The sequence below is a fragment of the Oncorhynchus gorbuscha genome, linkage group LG14, assembly GCF_021184085.1.
Source record: "Oncorhynchus gorbuscha isolate QuinsamMale2020 ecotype Even-year linkage group LG14, OgorEven_v1.0, whole genome shotgun sequence".
Taxonomy (NCBI): domain Eukaryota; kingdom Metazoa; phylum Chordata; class Actinopteri; order Salmoniformes; family Salmonidae; genus Oncorhynchus; species Oncorhynchus gorbuscha.
Genome location: NC_060186.1, coordinates 79,984,980 through 80,001,073, shown reverse-complemented (window position 1 = coordinate 80,001,073; position 16,094 = coordinate 79,984,980). Strand labels below are relative to the sequence as shown.

The following is a 16,094-nucleotide window of genomic DNA, read 5'->3' as shown; positions in this document are numbered from 1 at the left end:
CTGTTGCCTCATTGAACACACTAAAGTCTGTGTCACAGTGACACAAAACTCACTGTAGTCAGACTACAGATAGGCCTCTCTACAAGGAAACAGTTACAGTAAGACAAAGACAGACTCCTTTACCCCCCTCCCCCCATCTGCTGTTCTCTACACCCCCTCCACTCAAAACACACAGTTGTTGAAAAAGTACCCATTCTTAAATAAAAATAAGACTTCCTTTCCTCGAGATGCTGGTAAGAACTGTAAGTTGGTGCGTTTCCTTAGCGAAAGTTAGTGTTACCCCTTGGTACTTTGCTCTCTCTCGCTCTCCGCTACACTACTCACTCATGGTTAATGGTTGAAACCGGGCTGTCCATGCCTCATCAGCAGCTGGAGACCTTTAATGACCTTTATAGGTCATCAATCTTTACTCCAGTGTTGCTCCGTTCCCTCAGCTGTCAACAGACAGACGTTTTTGCTTCAGGCTACATCGGAGACAGTGACTGTGTATTTTCCTACTAGCACCGACTTTGCTGATAACCTTGAGGGAACATTTTCTTACGCTTCGATCATACTCGACAGCGTCATTGCATTTAGGTACACCAGAAATACATTCATTTCCAATGAAAAACGCTGCGTTTGCCTTGCAGCATTTGCGCTGCGGAGGCAGCCGCAGTGCGTTCTGTGTGGGCGGTGCGTACATTTAGGCTTCATCTAAATGTATGTGTCAAACTGTATGTGTGGACGGCTTGACAGAAATAGTGGCAGAAGGTGAATGTTGAACCGTTACAGACATATCAAGATGACGCTGCGTGCGAATAACTTCATTGTTCTGTAAAGTTACTCATGGTGTGGTGCCCAGTACCTGGATATGAAAACTACAAGCAAGCACAGCCTGCTGGGGCAACCAGTTACCTGCCGGCGATTATCCTCGGAGCCGACAGTGGCTAGGCGGCAATAAAGATGCTGCGAATACTCTAGTGGAAAAATATCTGAAATGTCCATGTTTGTAGCCAGCACTTTCAGGCAGAGGATTTCAAAACAGACCTGAAGTCTCAACTGATGGGGTTGCCAGGTCGTTGATTGTTAAAAAGGTGATGGGGTTGCCAGGTCGTTGATTGTTAAAAAGGTGATGGGGTTGCCAGGTCGTTGATTGTTAAAAAGGTGGTGGGGTTGATTGTTAAAAAGGTGATGGGGTTGCCAGGTCGTTGATTGTTAAAAAGGTGATTGTTGAAAAAGGTGGTGGGGTTGCCAGGTTGTTAAAAAAGGTGAGGTTGTTGAAAAAGGTGATGGGGTTGCCAGGTCGTTGATTGTTAAAAAGGTGATGGGGTTGTCAGGTCGTTGATTGTTAAAAAGGTGGTGGGGTTGCCAGGTTGTTAAAAAGGTGATGGGGTTGCCAGGTCGTTGATTGTTAAAAAGGTGATGGGGTTGCCAGGTCGTTGATTGTTAAAAAGGTGGTGGGGTTGCCAGGTTGTCGTTGATTGTTAAAAAGGTGGTGGGGTTGCCAGGTCGTTGATTGTTAAAAAGGTGATGGGGTTGCCAGGTCATTGATTGTTAAAAAGGTGATGGGGTTGCCAGGTCGTTGATTGTTAAAAAAAATTGATTGTTGTGATGGGGTTGCCAGTCATTGTTGTTAAAAAGGTGATGGGGTTGCCAGGTGCCGTTGATTGTTAAAAAGGTGATGGGGTTGCCAGGTCGTTGATTGTTAAAAAGGTGATGGGGTTGCCAGGTCGTTGATTGTTAAAAAGGTGAAGCTACATTATGCCATCAATTTCCCCCCTTCACTTCAAAGGGGAAGGCTTCCAATCAGCCAACAACGGCACAGCAGAAAATAAGTCGAGCAAAGGTACATACATACATATAAAAGAATATGAATGTAAATTGTATTTGTGTCTTTCCAATATATAACTTATATAATTGAAAAAAATAAAAACACAGTATAGATTGATAGATAAATTGTTTGTTTTTTAAAATTCAGCCTTGTCTAAGTAATTTCTTTACGGAACACAATTTTCCAACAAAATGCTAGAGTGGCTAATGCTACTTCCCGATGTAGCGCTCTGCTTTCAGCCATGCAGACTGCTGCAACCTGATTGGCTGAACACGATACACAACATCTGGGAATAGCATTCCAAGGCATTATCCACTCTAGCATGGTTGTGGGAAATTATTTCATTGATAAAGTAGGCATATTTTCCCCACCTTCTCCCCATAAAATTGACACCTCTGCAGGCTGAATGGAGAATGTTTTGGGTACGAACCGGTCCACGGGGGATACGATTGTATGCAACCGACAATACAATGCCTTTGGACGGTAAGATGAGGACACAATATCGCCATCTGCTGGCCTTTGAGCTAATTTAATTTAATTTCAAGGCACAAGGCAATGTTTATGAAACATACAGAAGACAGAAACCGCTGGTGGGCTTCAGACCCCGGGGCAACAGCTTGGTGGGCTTCAGACCCCGGGGCAGCAGCTTGGTGGGCTTCAGACCCCGGGGCAGCCGCTTGGTGGGCTTCAGACACCAGGGCAGCTGCTTGGTGGGCTTCAGACCCCAGGGCAGCCGCTTGGTGGGCTTCAGACCCCGGGCAGCCGCTTGGTGGGCTTCAGACCCCGGGGCAGCCGCTTGGTGGGCTTCAGACCTGTGTTGTATTCTCCATAAGTAGGGTTTTCAGCCATTCCATTCTCCTACATTTGGCTCCATGTAAAACTACAATTCCAATGCTGTGTTTTAACGTTTAGAAAACATCAATAATCATTGCTTTCTTATCTTTCATGTCAGTGAGAAAGAATCTTTCAACCAAAATACACACATATCTATATATACATATTATTACACACTTAATGTAGCAGCGTTGCACAGATCCACAAGCTGTGTGAGCCTCCAGTTTACCAACTACACTTCCTCCCCAGTTAACTGGCAGGTTTTCAGAGCATGCTAGATAGCTAATAGCACAGGTGGTGGCCTCTGTATGCAGTCTGTCTTCTGTAAACAAGCTCTGTAGCATGGACATATGGCCGTGTGGGAACACTAACCCTATAAAAAAACGTGTAGGAATTTCCCCTTTAGGTTTTTTAAAAATGATTTCTTGCTTTGTTTTTTAAAAATGATTTCTTACGTTTCCAAAAAGGAGTATGTCAAGCATTAACGTTACATGCTAATGTTTAGAGAAAGCATCCGGCACTTAAAACTCCCCCAGTCAGAAGACACTATCATCAATTGGCTTAGCTGTATGAATGGGGTAGACCTCTGGGACAAACCATTCCACCCATTCCGCTCCTGCCATTAACACGAGCCAGTCCTCCCCAATTAAGGTGCCACCAACCTCCTGTGATTTCACATTCTAAGGAATCTGCAGTAAAATAACTGTACGTCGTAAAACAGACAAACGAAATCAGTTCTGGAACTCACCACATAAGTTGATCCATTTTCTCCCGAACGAACCTCCGTTTCGGGAATGGAGAAATGCATTTTAGATTTCAGATGGCCACACTGGGCGAGAGATGCACTATTTAAGATGAAGAAGAAAAATGTTTTGAAGATAAAGTCGACGCGATTGCTTGGTGATGACTACAATCATTTGAAGAAGAAAGTAGTCTTGCACTCATCCGCTCTTACTCGGGCAACCCAGTGTTTATGTGCGTTGTTCAAACCGAGGCGACGAAGGGGGAAAAAATATTTACTTTATACAACAATTCCTGCTGTACTGTACTGGATTAGTATAAAACTTCTCCCACGTCAGTACTCTAAACTTTTCCCACTAGCAGCCATGTTGCAGATTTAGGTAATTCCACCTTTATTGTTGGCAGTACAATTCAACTTATTCGTCGACTCTGTGTGTAGAGGTAAAAAAAAACAGTCACCGTTGGCCCTGTTACAGCAATCCGTTGTCCAATTCGTGCCGACAATTCCCTTCACTTGCGTAATCATTAGAACTTTCGGATGAAAAGACGCAGTTTGCTCCTGCAAACCCCCGGTCACTGCCCTAAATGGTACAAACGACCGAGAGAGAGAAAACAAGCACAGATGTCTTGTAGTCTATATATTTTTTTGTAACGCTTTCTGTGTCTTGAAGTTCTCCCAAATAGGTTACTTTGGTGAGCAGACGGTTCGAGAAAACAGACTTGATACTAATCCACGAAAACTGGATGCATTGTAGCCGTCCAGCAATAATGTATCTAATGGGCATCAAGTAGATCATTAAGAAGCGTTGCAACAGTACTCCGGTCCAAACCATTTCTGAGAGAGGGGACCACATTTATTTCAAACATTGAAAAACAATTGTATTCCTACTTTTAAATTAATTCACGTAAAAAAATGACTAACTTATTTTGGGGTTTAGGCCACACATACATAAAATATGTGATATTTACTAACAGCATGCAACAAAAACAATCCTTAGGTAAATGATCTCCTCTTGTATTCTGACCCCTGTTCTGTGATGGTGCTTTCCTGAGAGTCGGGATGGTCAGATGACCGTGCATTTGAGCAGTCCAGACAACTTCCAAAACCAATTGAAATGTTTTTCTTAATAACAGCATTATAAAAATTGTAAATTGTTTGTTTTACTTCCAAAATGTGTTATTTTGGCCATGTAAACCTGTGCATATTTATTTTGTCTTGAAAGGCAGGCAACAAATAAATGTAGGCAATTAATAATACCACATATTATCATATTATAATAGACTACTACAGTCTAATAGGCTCTCTCTTTGAGATGCATGGGGCTGCAGGTAGTCTCGTGGTAATAGCGTTTGGGCCAGTAACCAAAGGAGTGCTGTTTTGAATCCCCGGGCTGACAAGGTAACAATCTGTCGTTCTGCCCCTGAACAAGGCAGTTTAACCCACTGTTCCCCGGCAGGCCGTCATTTTAAATAAGAATTTGTTCTTAACTGACTTGCCTAGTTAGATAAAGGTTAGATACAAAATCTTCAATCTATAGGCTGCATTTTAGGTATGCAAAAAATGTTGCGCAAATTGTACGGTCACGATGCACTGTCTGCGTTCAAACACTTCTGGTTTCCTTTAATATTCTCTGTCTCTTAATGATTATTAATGTGAACAGAAAGAGGAATAGATCTATAAGGAAAAATATACGATCTTTCTGAACGGCATTTACTATATCACTCTACCATAGTGTTTTTTTAATCTATTCAAATCGAGGACTAATCAAGAGTGAAAAGGAAACGAGGCAAGGATACGAGTACAAACGGGGACGCGGCCGTGATTCACTCGTTTACAGTCACATGCCTATACGTTCCGGTCATGTGACTTGCGCCGTCGAAAATGACCGCTGGACACAGCCAGCAGAATGCAGCAGTGGTCTTGTTGTGCATTCATTTATGTTTCTCTGGTGGTTATCAACTGACTGAGTTACAGGTAAAGGGTCTGCTTTAGGTCTATAGGCAATGCTGTTCGGTGTCATATCAGATCCGTTAAATTGTTACTGCTGATGCTAGGCTACACTCGTTGTTGTTGTTGTTGTTACATTGTAACTGCTTCTATACTCAGAGTAGAGTTGTTACGTTGTTTATACACTCTGATGTGTTACATTGTAATTATGCTGCTACACTGCGTTGTTACATTGTAACTGCTACTCTACTTGGCTACACTGCAACTGCTACTCTACTTGGCTACACTGCGTTGTTACATTGTAACTGCTACTCTACTTGGCTACACTGCGTTGTTACATTGTAACTGCTACTCTACTTGGCTACACTGCAACTGCTACTCTACTTGGCTACACTCTGTTGTTACATTGTAACTGCTACTCTACTTGGCTACACTGCGTTGTTACATTGTAACTGCTACTCTACTTGGCTACACTGCATTGTTACATTGTAACTGCTACGCTACTTGGCTACACTGCGTTGTTACATTGTAACTGCTACTCTACTTGGCTACACTGCGTTGTTACATTGTAACTGCTACTCTACTTGGCTACACTGCGTTGTTACATTGTAACTGCTACTCTACTTGGCTACACTGCGTTGTTACATTGTAGCTGCTACTCTACTTGGCTACACTGCGTTGTTACATTGTAACTGCTACTCTACTTGGCTACACTGCGTTGTTACATTGTAACTGCTACGCTACTTGGCTACACTGCGTTGTTACATTGTAACTGCTACTCTACTTGGCTACACTGCGTTGTTACATTGTAACTGCTACTCTACTTGGCTACACTGCGTTGTTACATTGTAACTGCTACTCTACTTGGCTACACTGCGTTGTTACATTGTAGCTGCTACTCTACTTGGCTACACTGCGTTGTTACATTGTAACTGCTACTCTACTTGGCTACACTGCGTTGTTACATTGTAACAGTCTTCTGCTGGCCTGCATGCTACACACTCACTGAGATTGCACTGCATTGTTGGTTAAGGGCTTGTAAGTAAGCATTGCACTGCATTGTAATCAGCGTATGTGACAACTACAATTTGATTTTGTCGCTTGAAGCTACAGTATTGGTCAATAGTTGCCTGTAAAATATATTTTTTTTTCTGAAGCATTTGTTGTAGAAAGCTATTGTTGCTAGGCTAGGCTACAGTCTTGTTAATAAAGGCGTTGTGAATAGCTCCGTGTTGTGTATTTGTTGTCCACAACAACAACAACAGGTGGGCCTGTGTCATCTCTGCAACGGGACGGTCCAGAACGGCACTGCCGTAAGCCAGTTCTGTTCCGCGTCTGCGGGTTTGATTGATGGCCGCTGCTGCCTGCTGAGAAAAGAGAACATCAGGGATGCGGACTACGTCATCGGGTAGGAATTAGATTTTGTGCTTTGAAAAGCATTTGTTTTGTAAACCTTTTGCAGTTGATAATCTGGCGGTCCTACTGAATTGCTCATAGAGGACAAATACTTTGTGTGTAATAACATTTAGTAACATCCAACAACTATTGGAAAAGAGATGTTCTCTCAGTGAAGAAAAACCAGTATAAATAAAGTTAAAATATATATATATTTTGAAAATGTAGCAACTGATGACTTGTCTTGTAGCCAGTATCTGTCATAGTGTTTTGTTTTGTTTTACAGTCTGTGCCCTTATCAACATGTATTAGTCACACTCTCTACGTTTCCCTCAGGTTGGACCTATCAAATTGTTCCCTGAGCCGTGTGGAAGACCTTCAAGATGCATTCAGCGCTACAACAATGTATGGAAACACAGACTGTTCACATCGACCTACATTACCAGTGTGTTAATATGTGCTGCGTTAAACCAGTGTGTCACTATGTGCTGCGTTAAACCAGTGTGTTAATATGTGCTGCGTTAAACCAGTGTGTTAATATGTGCTGCGTTAAACCAGTGTGTTAATATGTGCTGTGTTAAACCAGTGTGTTAATATGTGCTGCGTTAAACCAGTGTCACTATGTGCTGCGTTAAACCAGTGTGTTAATATGTGCTGCGTTAAACCAGTGTGTTAATATGTGCTGCGTTAAACCAGTGTGTTAATATGTGCTGCGTTAAACCAGTGTGTTAATATGTGCTGCGTTAAACTAGTGTGTTAATATGTGCTGCGTTAAACCAGTGTGTTAATATGTGCTGCGTTAAACCAGTGTGTCACTATGTGCTGCGTTAAACCAGTGTGTTAATATGTGCTGCGTTAAACCAGTGTCACTATGTGCTGCGTTAAACCAGTGTTACTATGTGCTGCGTTAAACCAGTGTGTCACTATGTGCTGCGTTAAACCAGTGTGTCACTATGTGCTGCGTTAAACCAGTGTGTCAATATGTGCTGCGTTAAACCAGTGTGTTAATATGTGCTGCGTTAAACCAGTGTGTCACTATGTGCTGCGTTAAACCAGTGTGTTAATATGTGCTGCGTTAAACCAGTGTTACTATGTGCTGCGTTAAACTAGTGTGTTAATATGTGCTGCGTTAAACCAGTGTGTCACTATGTGCTGCGTTAAACCAGTGTGTCACTATGTGCTGCGTTAAACCAGTGTGTCACTATGTGCTGCGTTAAACCAGTGTGTTAATATGTGCTGCGTTAAACCAGTGTGTTAATATGTGCTGCGTTAAACCAGTGTGTTAATATGTGCTGCGTTAAACCAGTGTGTCACTATGCGCTGCGTTAAACCAGTGTGTCACTATGTGCTGCATTAAACCAGTGTGTTAATATGTGCTGCGTTAAACCAGTGTGTTAATATGTGCTGCGTTAAACCAGTGTGTTAATATGTGCTGCGTTAAACCAGTGTGTCACTATGTGCTGCGTTAAACCAGTGTGTCACTATGTGCTGCGTTAAACCAGTGTGTTAATATGTGCTGCGTTAAACCAGTGTGTTAATATGTGCTGCGTTAAACCAGTGTGTCACTATGTGCTGCGTTAAACCAGTGTGTTAATATGTGCTGCGTTAAACCAGTGTGTTAATATGTGCTGCGTTAAACCAGTGTCACTATGTGCTGTGTTAAACCAGTGTGTCACTATGTGCTGCGTTAAACCAGTGTGTCACTATGTGCTGCGTTAAACCAGTGTGTTAATATGTGCTGCGTTAAACCAGTGTGTTAATATGTGCTGCATTAAACCAGTGTGTCACTATGTGCTGCGTTAAACCAGTGTGTTAATATGTGCTGCATTAAACCAGTGTGTTAATATGTGCTGCGTTAAACCAGTGTGTTAATATGTGCTGCGTTAAACCAGTGTGTCACTATGTGCTGCGTTAAACCAGTGTGTTAATATGTGCTGCGTTAAACCAGTGTCACTATGCGCTGCGTTAAACCAGTGTGTTAATATGTGCTGCGTTAAACCAGTGTGTTAATATGTGCTGCGTTAAACCAGTGTGTCACTATGTGCTGCGTTAAACCAGTGTGTTAATATGTGCTGCGTTAAACCAGTGTCACTATGTGCTGCGTTAAACCAGTGTTACTATGTGCTGCGTTAAACCAGTGTGTTAATATGTGCTGCGTTAAACCAGTGTCACTATGCGCTGCGTTAAACCAGTGTGTTAATATGTGCTGCGTTAAACCAGTGTGTTAATATGTGCTGCGTTAAACCAGTGTGTCACTATGTGCTGCGTTAAACCAGTGTGTTAATATGTGCTGCGTTAAACCAGTGTCACTATGTGCTGCGTTAAACCAGTGTTACTATGTGCTGCGTTAAACCAGTGTGTCACTATGTGCTGCGTTAAACCAGTGTGTCACTATGTGCTGCGTTAAACCAGTGTGTCACTATGTGCTGCGTTAAACCAGTGTGTTAATATGTGCTGCGTTAAACCAGTGTGTTAATATGTGCTGCGTTAAACCAGTGTGTTAATATGTGCTGCATTAAACCAGTGTGTTAATATGTGCTGCGTTAAACCAGTGTGTTAATATGTGCTGCGTTAAACCAGTGTGTCACTATGTGCTGCGTTAAACCAGTGTGTTAATATGTGCTGCGTTAAACCAGTGTGTCACTATGTGCTGCGTTAAACCAGTGTGTTAATATGTGCTGTGTTAAACCAGTGTGTCACTATGTGCTGCGTTAAACCAGTGTGTTAATATGTGCTGCGTTAAACCAGTGTGTTAATATGTGCTGCGTTAAACCAGTGTGTTAATATGTGCTGCGTTAAACCAGTGTGTTAATATGTGCTGCGTTAAACCAGTGTGTTTAATATGTGCTGCGTTAACTTCTGTTTTCTCTCTTGACTTTGCAGAGATCTCTCACTGAACCCCATTGTAAATCTGGACGATTCGCTGTTTGAAGGCTTTATCCAGTTGGCTAACCTGTAAGTATAATATAATTATTATTATTAGGACTGAGCTGTAATTTTTTTATAATACACTTTTTACAGTTCCATCAATGTTTTGTCAATAACACCATTGCTAAATCTCTCCTGTACTGTACTCTCAGGGACTGAGCACACTCCAGTAGCTCTGGTGCAAGTCTCTTCTGGTTCTACAAAATATACTAGTGTTTTCTTCTTTCAACCTGTAAGGATTCTGCCTGCCAACCTGGTCTGTCCAGGAGGCAATGCATCATGGGATAAGGTGAAGGTCAAAGGGGAAACTCATTTTTGTGAGGGACAGAAAGACATCTGTAACCAGACTGGTTATTTGTGTAAGTCAGTCACTTACCATTACAGTTTTCTGGGAAACTATTTTTTTATTTTTATAAAAAATGGGTGTCCACCTTAGCTGTGATTCTATATACAGTGTGAACTGGCATCAGTCTGTTAACTGACAGTTTATACAGTATCTTATGTTCTTCTTCTCTCCCCATAACTTGGCTTCGACAGCGTTGAACTGCCCGGAGAACTCCCTCTGTGTACCATACGGTCCGGGCTTCTTTCAATGTAGCTGCGCGGATGCCTTCCGTGGATACAAGTGTCTTCGAGAGGTCAGTTACGACAAAATATTATTATTATTTTGGGACAATGGCGATAAGTTGCATCACAAAAAAAAAAATATATATATATGTTATTCATTAATAATCGATATTCCGTCACTGATTGTTGAAGACAACGCAAGTATGAACTGCCAAAGAAATAACTGCTATGGTGATATGAAACCCTTCAAAAAGAAAATATTACTGCTATGCACGAAATGAAATCGTTGTTGTCTGTGTGTTGTTGGCAGGGAGAGTTTCCTATAATCCAGGTGTTCGGGCCTCTAGTGGGCTCCACGGTCCTGGTCTCCATCCTGCTATGGGTCACCCAAAGACGCAAGGCCATATCAGTCTGAGGTTGTACCCGAGCACCTGGTCTGAGGCCTAGTCCTAGGACATTTTCAAGTGGTACTGACCTGAAATAGCAGGGGAAATGCTCAGTGGTTAATGTCATAGTGCTGACAGTGGACTGTTGATTGAAATGGTCTCAGGGGTTAATGTTATAATGCTGACAGTGGACTGTTGATTGAAATGGTCTCAGGGGTTAATGTTATAGTGCTGACAGTGGACTGTTGATTGAAATGGTCTCAGGGGTTAATGTTATAATGCTGACAGTGGACTGTTGATTGAAATGGTCTCAGGGGTTAATGTTATAGTGCTGACAGTGGACTGTTGATTGAAATGGTTTCAGGGGTTAATGTTATAGTGCTGACAGTGGACTGTTGATTGAGGAGATGGTCTCTAGGCCCATATGACATGTTTTAAGACTTATAGTTTTTGATGCTCAGTGTGTAATCGCCACAAATTTTGCAATTGTTGTACAGCGTGCAGCCATTTATCTCGATCAACATGGTGTTATGTTCAACATAAGCTGTAACTTAATGTATATTCCATTCATGGTTTATTTACTAAGACTAACACTCAGGTATCGTCATCTACTTTGCATGTGAATAAGTCAATATAAATTGCAATAGCAACAAAATATATTATCATTGTTTTTTTTGGGGGGGGGAGGAAAACTGACAAGATATCGATTTGATAAATCACATTATAGAGAGACATGAGCAAAACACATTGCTTGCAGACAGTACCACCAATGTTGCCTTGTTCGTACATGTTACAGATCAATATGTTTATTAACTGAAATGGGTTGCCTTTTTGTATTTTTACCTTGGATTAAAGACGGATGTTATACACGGACTCAAGTGATTTGCTGTGTGCGTGTGTGTGTGTGTGTGTGTGTGTCTCTTGACCTGAAGAGCCATTCTGAACGGCACACAGGTGACTTATGTACTGACCAATCAATCTGTCCAATTTCCTCTGCGCCATTGAGCAGTTCATTGAATAATAGTTGTGTTGACTTCTCTCTCTCTCTCTAATAAAACGTCTCTGCGATAGAACATCATGGAACATTAAAGAAAAGACTTTAAAGGAGACATTCTCCAACACTCTACTCGATAAATTGGATGTAGTCTATCACAGTGCCATTCGTTTTGTCACCAAAGCCCCATATACTACCCACCACTGCGACCTGTACGCTCTCGTTGGCTGGCCCTCGCTTCATACTCGTCGCCAAACCCACTGGCTCCAGGTCATCTGCAAGACCCTGCTAGGTAAAGTCCCTCCTTATCTCATCTCGCTGGTAACCATAGCAGCACCCACCTGTAGCACGCGCTCCAGCAGGTATATCTCTCTGGTCACTCCCAAAAACAATTCTTCCTTTGGCCGCCTCTCCTTCCAGTTCTCTGCTGCCAATGACTGGAACGAACTACAAAAATCTCTGAAACTGGAAACACTTATCTCCCTCACTAGCTTTAAGCACCAACTCTCAGAGCAGCTCACAGATTACTGCACCTGTACATAGCCCACCTATAATTTAGCCCAAACAACTACCTCTTTCCCTACTGTATTTATTTTGCTCCTTTGCACCTACCTTGCACATTCCTCCACTGCAAATCTACCATTCCAGTGTTTTACTTGCTATATTGTATTTACTTCGCCACCATGGCCTTTTTTTTGCCTTCACTTCCCTTATCTCAACTAATTTGCTCACATCGTATATAGACTTATTTTTCTACTGTATTATTGACTGTTTTACTCCATGTGTAACTCTGTGTTGTTGTTTGTGTCGAACTGCTTTGCTTTATCTTGACCAGGTCGCAGTTGTAAATGAGAACTTGTTCTCAACTGGTCTACCTGCTTAAATAAAGGTGTTCTCAACTAGCCTACCTGGTTAAATAAAGGTGTTCTCAACTAGCCTACCTGGTTAAATAAAGGTGTTCTCAACTAGCCTACCTGGTTAAATAAAGGTGTTCTCAACTAGCCTACCTGGTTAAATAAAGGTGTTCTCAACTAGCCTACCTGGTTAAATAAAGGTGTTCTCAACTAGCCTACCTGGTTAAATAAAGGTGTTCTCAACCGGCCTACCTGGTTAAATAAAGGTGTTCTCAACTGGCCTACCTGGTTAAATAAAGGTGTTCTCAACCAGCCTACCTGGTTAAATAAAGGTGTTCTCAACTAGCCTACCTGGTTAAATAAAGGTGTTCTCAACTAGCCTACCTGGTTAAATAAAGGTGTTCTCAACTAGCCTACCTGGTTAAATAAAGGTGTTCTCAACTAGCCTACCTGGTTAAATAAAGGTGTTCTCAACTAGCCTACCTGGTTAAATAAAGGTGTTCTCAACTAGCCTACCTGGTTAAATAAAGGTGTTCTCAACTAGCCTACCTGGTGAAATAAAGGTGTTCTCAACTAGCCTACCTGGTGAAATAAAGGTGTTCTCAACTAGCCTACCTGGTTAAATAAAGGTGTTCTCAACTGGCCTACCTGGTTAAATAAAGGTGTTCTCAACTAGCCTACCTGGTTAAATAAAGGTGTTCTCAACTAGCCTACCTGGTTAAATAAAGGTGTTCTCAACTAGCCTACCTGGTTAAATAAAGGTGTTCTCAACTAGCCTACCTGGTTAAATAAAGGTGTTCTCAACTAGCCTACCTGGTTAAATAAAGGTGTTCTCAACTAGCCTACCTGGTTAAATAAAGGTGTTCTCAACTAGCCTACCTGGTTAAATAAAGGTGTTCTCAACTGGCCTACCTGGTTAAATAAAGGTGTTCTCAACTAGTCTACCTGGTTAAATAAAGGTGTTCTCAACTAGCCTACCTGGTTAAATAAATGTGTTCTCAACTAGCCTACCTGGTTAAATAAAGGTGTTCTCAACTGGCCTACCTGGTTAAATAAAGGGTGAAATACTCTTCCTCCAACAATGTATTCTATTACACACTGATGGTATTATATTCAACATAAGCTGGCACTCTATTCAAATGATGGTTTACTAACACTAAATCTCCAATAATAGGCATTTTAAGCCACAGCAGTACCTCATTAAATCAGAACAGTTCAAATGTTTTGCTGTAGTTCGAATGAGGATACAGCATTTAGGGGATACACGACTACAGCAACAACAAAAAACAAACATTATTTTAAATAACTGAATTGGTTTGATTGAAAACGTTCAAAACAGAAATCTTGGACTTTCATTGGCCACTTCTCTGCCGTTGAGATGTTCCTTTGATCAAGCTCGTATCCACAGTCTTGAGTGCTGATCTAGGGTCAGTTTAGTATTTTACATCATAATGAATACAATTGTATGGACAGATCCCAGGTCAACTCACCCTACTCTGAGATGCCATGTGGATACGGGACCTGTTCCCTATACCTTCTACCCCCCACCACCACCACCACCACCACCCGGGTCAAATCCTCTATCGTCAACCCTGTCCAAAGAACACACAGGAAACTCTGTTTTTAATAAATAATGTGCCATTTATTACACGCCAAACAGGTGTGAATGCCTGCTCAGAGTAGAACACTTCTGCAGTCTTTCTTGGGGCCAGCTGTTACAGTGGATATAGCCTAGCATGTAGAAAGGCTGAGCAAAGTGAGAGTCTAAAGACCCGGTCCAATATCAACACTAGCACGCTACTAAGAATTAAAACAAATGTATTTGGTAGGTCTATGCATTCTAGAATGGTCGTCGGAACATAAGTGTACACCCCCATTTGGAACCCTATGACCTAATACCCTACACTATATAGGAGGATAGGGTGCCCATAGCTTTACGACTCTCAAACACAAGTGCTTCTTATAGAACACCACATCAAGTCAGATGCATCATCAGTCTGCGACTCTACGCCAAAACCCTGCGTCATTCCCCTTCCACCTCTTACTGGTCCAGGTTTTTAACCCTGAGAACAACAGGAACTGAGGTGCAGGGGATCATGCCCAGGTCTGTGATGACCAGGTCCACAAAGTCTGGTGGTGTGACGTCGTAGACCAGGTTCAGCAGACCCAGGGAGCTGACGTCCTGCCAGTTCTCCAGCTGGGTCTTCCCCTTCCGGGTCACCATCAGGTCATCGGGGTCATCTAAGGGAAAGAAAAAAAAGGAGGGTTTGTGAGTGTTGCACTGCTACTGATGTTTCTATTAATTGGATAATTGTGTCTATCGAGGTTTATATTACAGATCCCTATCTAGGTTACATCTCAGCGCTAGAGGCGTCACTACAGACCCTGGTTCGATTCCAGGCTGTATCACAACCGGCCGTGATTGGGAGTCCCATAGGGTGGTGCACAATTTTCCCAGCGCCATTAACTGACTTGCCCGAATTTAAATAAAACAATGACCAAGACCCATATCTAGGTTATCAGGAAGTAGATAGGAAATGACCCAAAACGTTTCATTCTATTGTGTTTATTAAAGATCCCCATTAGTTCCTGCCAAGGCAGCAGCTACTCTTCCTGGGGTTTATTATGGATCCCCATTAGTTCCTGTCAAGGTAGCAGCTACTCTTCCTGGGGGTTTCCCCATTAGTTCCTGTATGGATCTTCCTGGGGTTTATTATGGATCCCCATTAGTTCCTGTCAAGGCAGCAGCTACTCTTCCTGGGGTTTATTATGGATCCCCATTAGTTCCTGCCAAGGCAGCAGCTACTCTTCCTGGGGTTTATTATGGATCCCCAGTTCCTGCCAAGGCAGCAGCTACTCTTCCTGGGGTTTATTATGGATCCCCATTAGTTCCTGCCAAGGCAGCAGCTACTCTTCCTGGGGTTTATTATGGATCCCCATTAGTTCCTGCCAAGGCAGCAGCTACTCTTCCTGGGGTTTATTATGGATCCCCATTAGTTCCTGCCAAGGCAGCAGATACTCTTCCTGGGGTTTATTATGGATCCCCATTAGTTCCTGCCAAGGCAGCAGCTACTCTTCCTGGGGTTTATTATGGATCCCCATTAGTTCCTGCCAAGGCAGCAGCTACTCTTCCTGGGGTTTATTATGGATCCCCATTAGTTCCTGCCAAGGCAGCAGCTACTCTTCCTGCAGTCCAGCAACAGTAAGGCAGTTAGATACATTTTAAAATATTACATGACATTACACTTTATCCAATACATTTAGTGTGTTCCTTCAGGCCACTACTCTACTACCACATATATACAATACAACGTATGTGTGTGTAGAGTGTGTGTATTATCACGTGTCTGTACCTGTGTCCGTGTCTCTTCACAGTCCTCGCTGTTCCACAAGGTGTATTTTTATCCGTTATTTAAATCGGATTCTACTGCTTGCATCAGTTAACTGATGTGGAATAGAGTTACATGTAGTCATGTCTCTATGTAGTACTGTGGAATAGAGTTCCATGTAGTCATGGCTCTATGTAGTACTGTGGAATAGAGTTCCATGTAGTCATGGCTCTATGTAGTACTGTGGAATAGAGTTCCATGTAGTCATGGCTCTATGTAGTACTGTTCACCTCCCATAGTCTGTTCTG

General features: G+C 42.3%; 3 protein-coding genes across 5 annotated transcripts in view; 1 reads left to right on the top strand and 2 right to left on the bottom strand.

Annotated features, from left to right (window-relative positions):
- Positions 1–4,189, bottom strand: part of snx17 (sorting nexin 17) — a 97,487-nt gene extending 93,298 nt beyond the window's left edge. Inside the window, exon 1 of one of the 2 annotated variants that reach the window (XM_046299096.1) lies at positions 3,393–4,189. In XM_046299096.1, coding sequence (XP_046155052.1) covers positions 3,393–3,452 — 60 coding nt within the window. In that variant the 5' untranslated portion in view covers positions 3,453–4,189. The remainder of the gene's footprint in view (positions 1–3,392) is intronic. The other variant, XM_046299095.1, reaches the window with a different exon arrangement.
- A 1,014-nt stretch (positions 4,190–5,203) lies between these two features.
- Positions 5,204–11,476, top strand: atraid (all-trans retinoic acid-induced differentiation factor). The gene is made up of 7 exons (XM_046299097.1): positions 5,204–5,360; positions 6,599–6,741; positions 7,065–7,133; positions 9,612–9,683; positions 9,894–10,015; positions 10,194–10,294; positions 10,534–11,476. The coding sequence occupies exons 1-7, from the start codon at positions 5,268–5,270 to the stop codon at positions 10,636–10,638; spliced, it is 705 nt and encodes a 234-aa protein (XP_046155053.1). The 5' UTR covers positions 5,204–5,267; the 3' UTR covers positions 10,639–11,476.
- A 2,607-nt stretch (positions 11,477–14,083) lies between these two features.
- LOC123995462 (translation initiation factor eIF-2B subunit delta-like) overlaps positions 14,084–16,094 on the bottom strand; it is a 39,625-nt gene continuing 37,614 nt past the window's right edge. For both annotated transcript variants that reach the window (XM_046299093.1, XM_046299094.1), the window contains one exon: positions 14,084–14,698. In XM_046299093.1, coding sequence (XP_046155049.1) covers positions 14,499–14,698 — 200 coding nt within the window. In that variant the 3' untranslated portion in view covers positions 14,084–14,498. The remainder of the gene's footprint in view (positions 14,699–16,094) is intronic.

Excerpts from the sequence above, each read along its gene's own strand:
- atraid (XM_046299097.1), top strand. The coding sequence starts at position 5,268 with ATGACCGCTGGACACAGCCAGCAGAATGCAGCAGTGGTCTTGTTGTGC. Across the intron at positions 5,361-6,598 it reads ATCAACTGACTGAGTTACAG|GTGGGCCTGTGTCATCTCTG; the intron begins GTAAAGGGTCTG and ends CAACAACAACAG. Across the intron at positions 10,016-10,193 it reads TAACCAGACTGGTTATTTGT|CGTTGAACTGCCCGGAGAAC; the intron begins GTAAGTCAGTCA and ends TGGCTTCGACAG.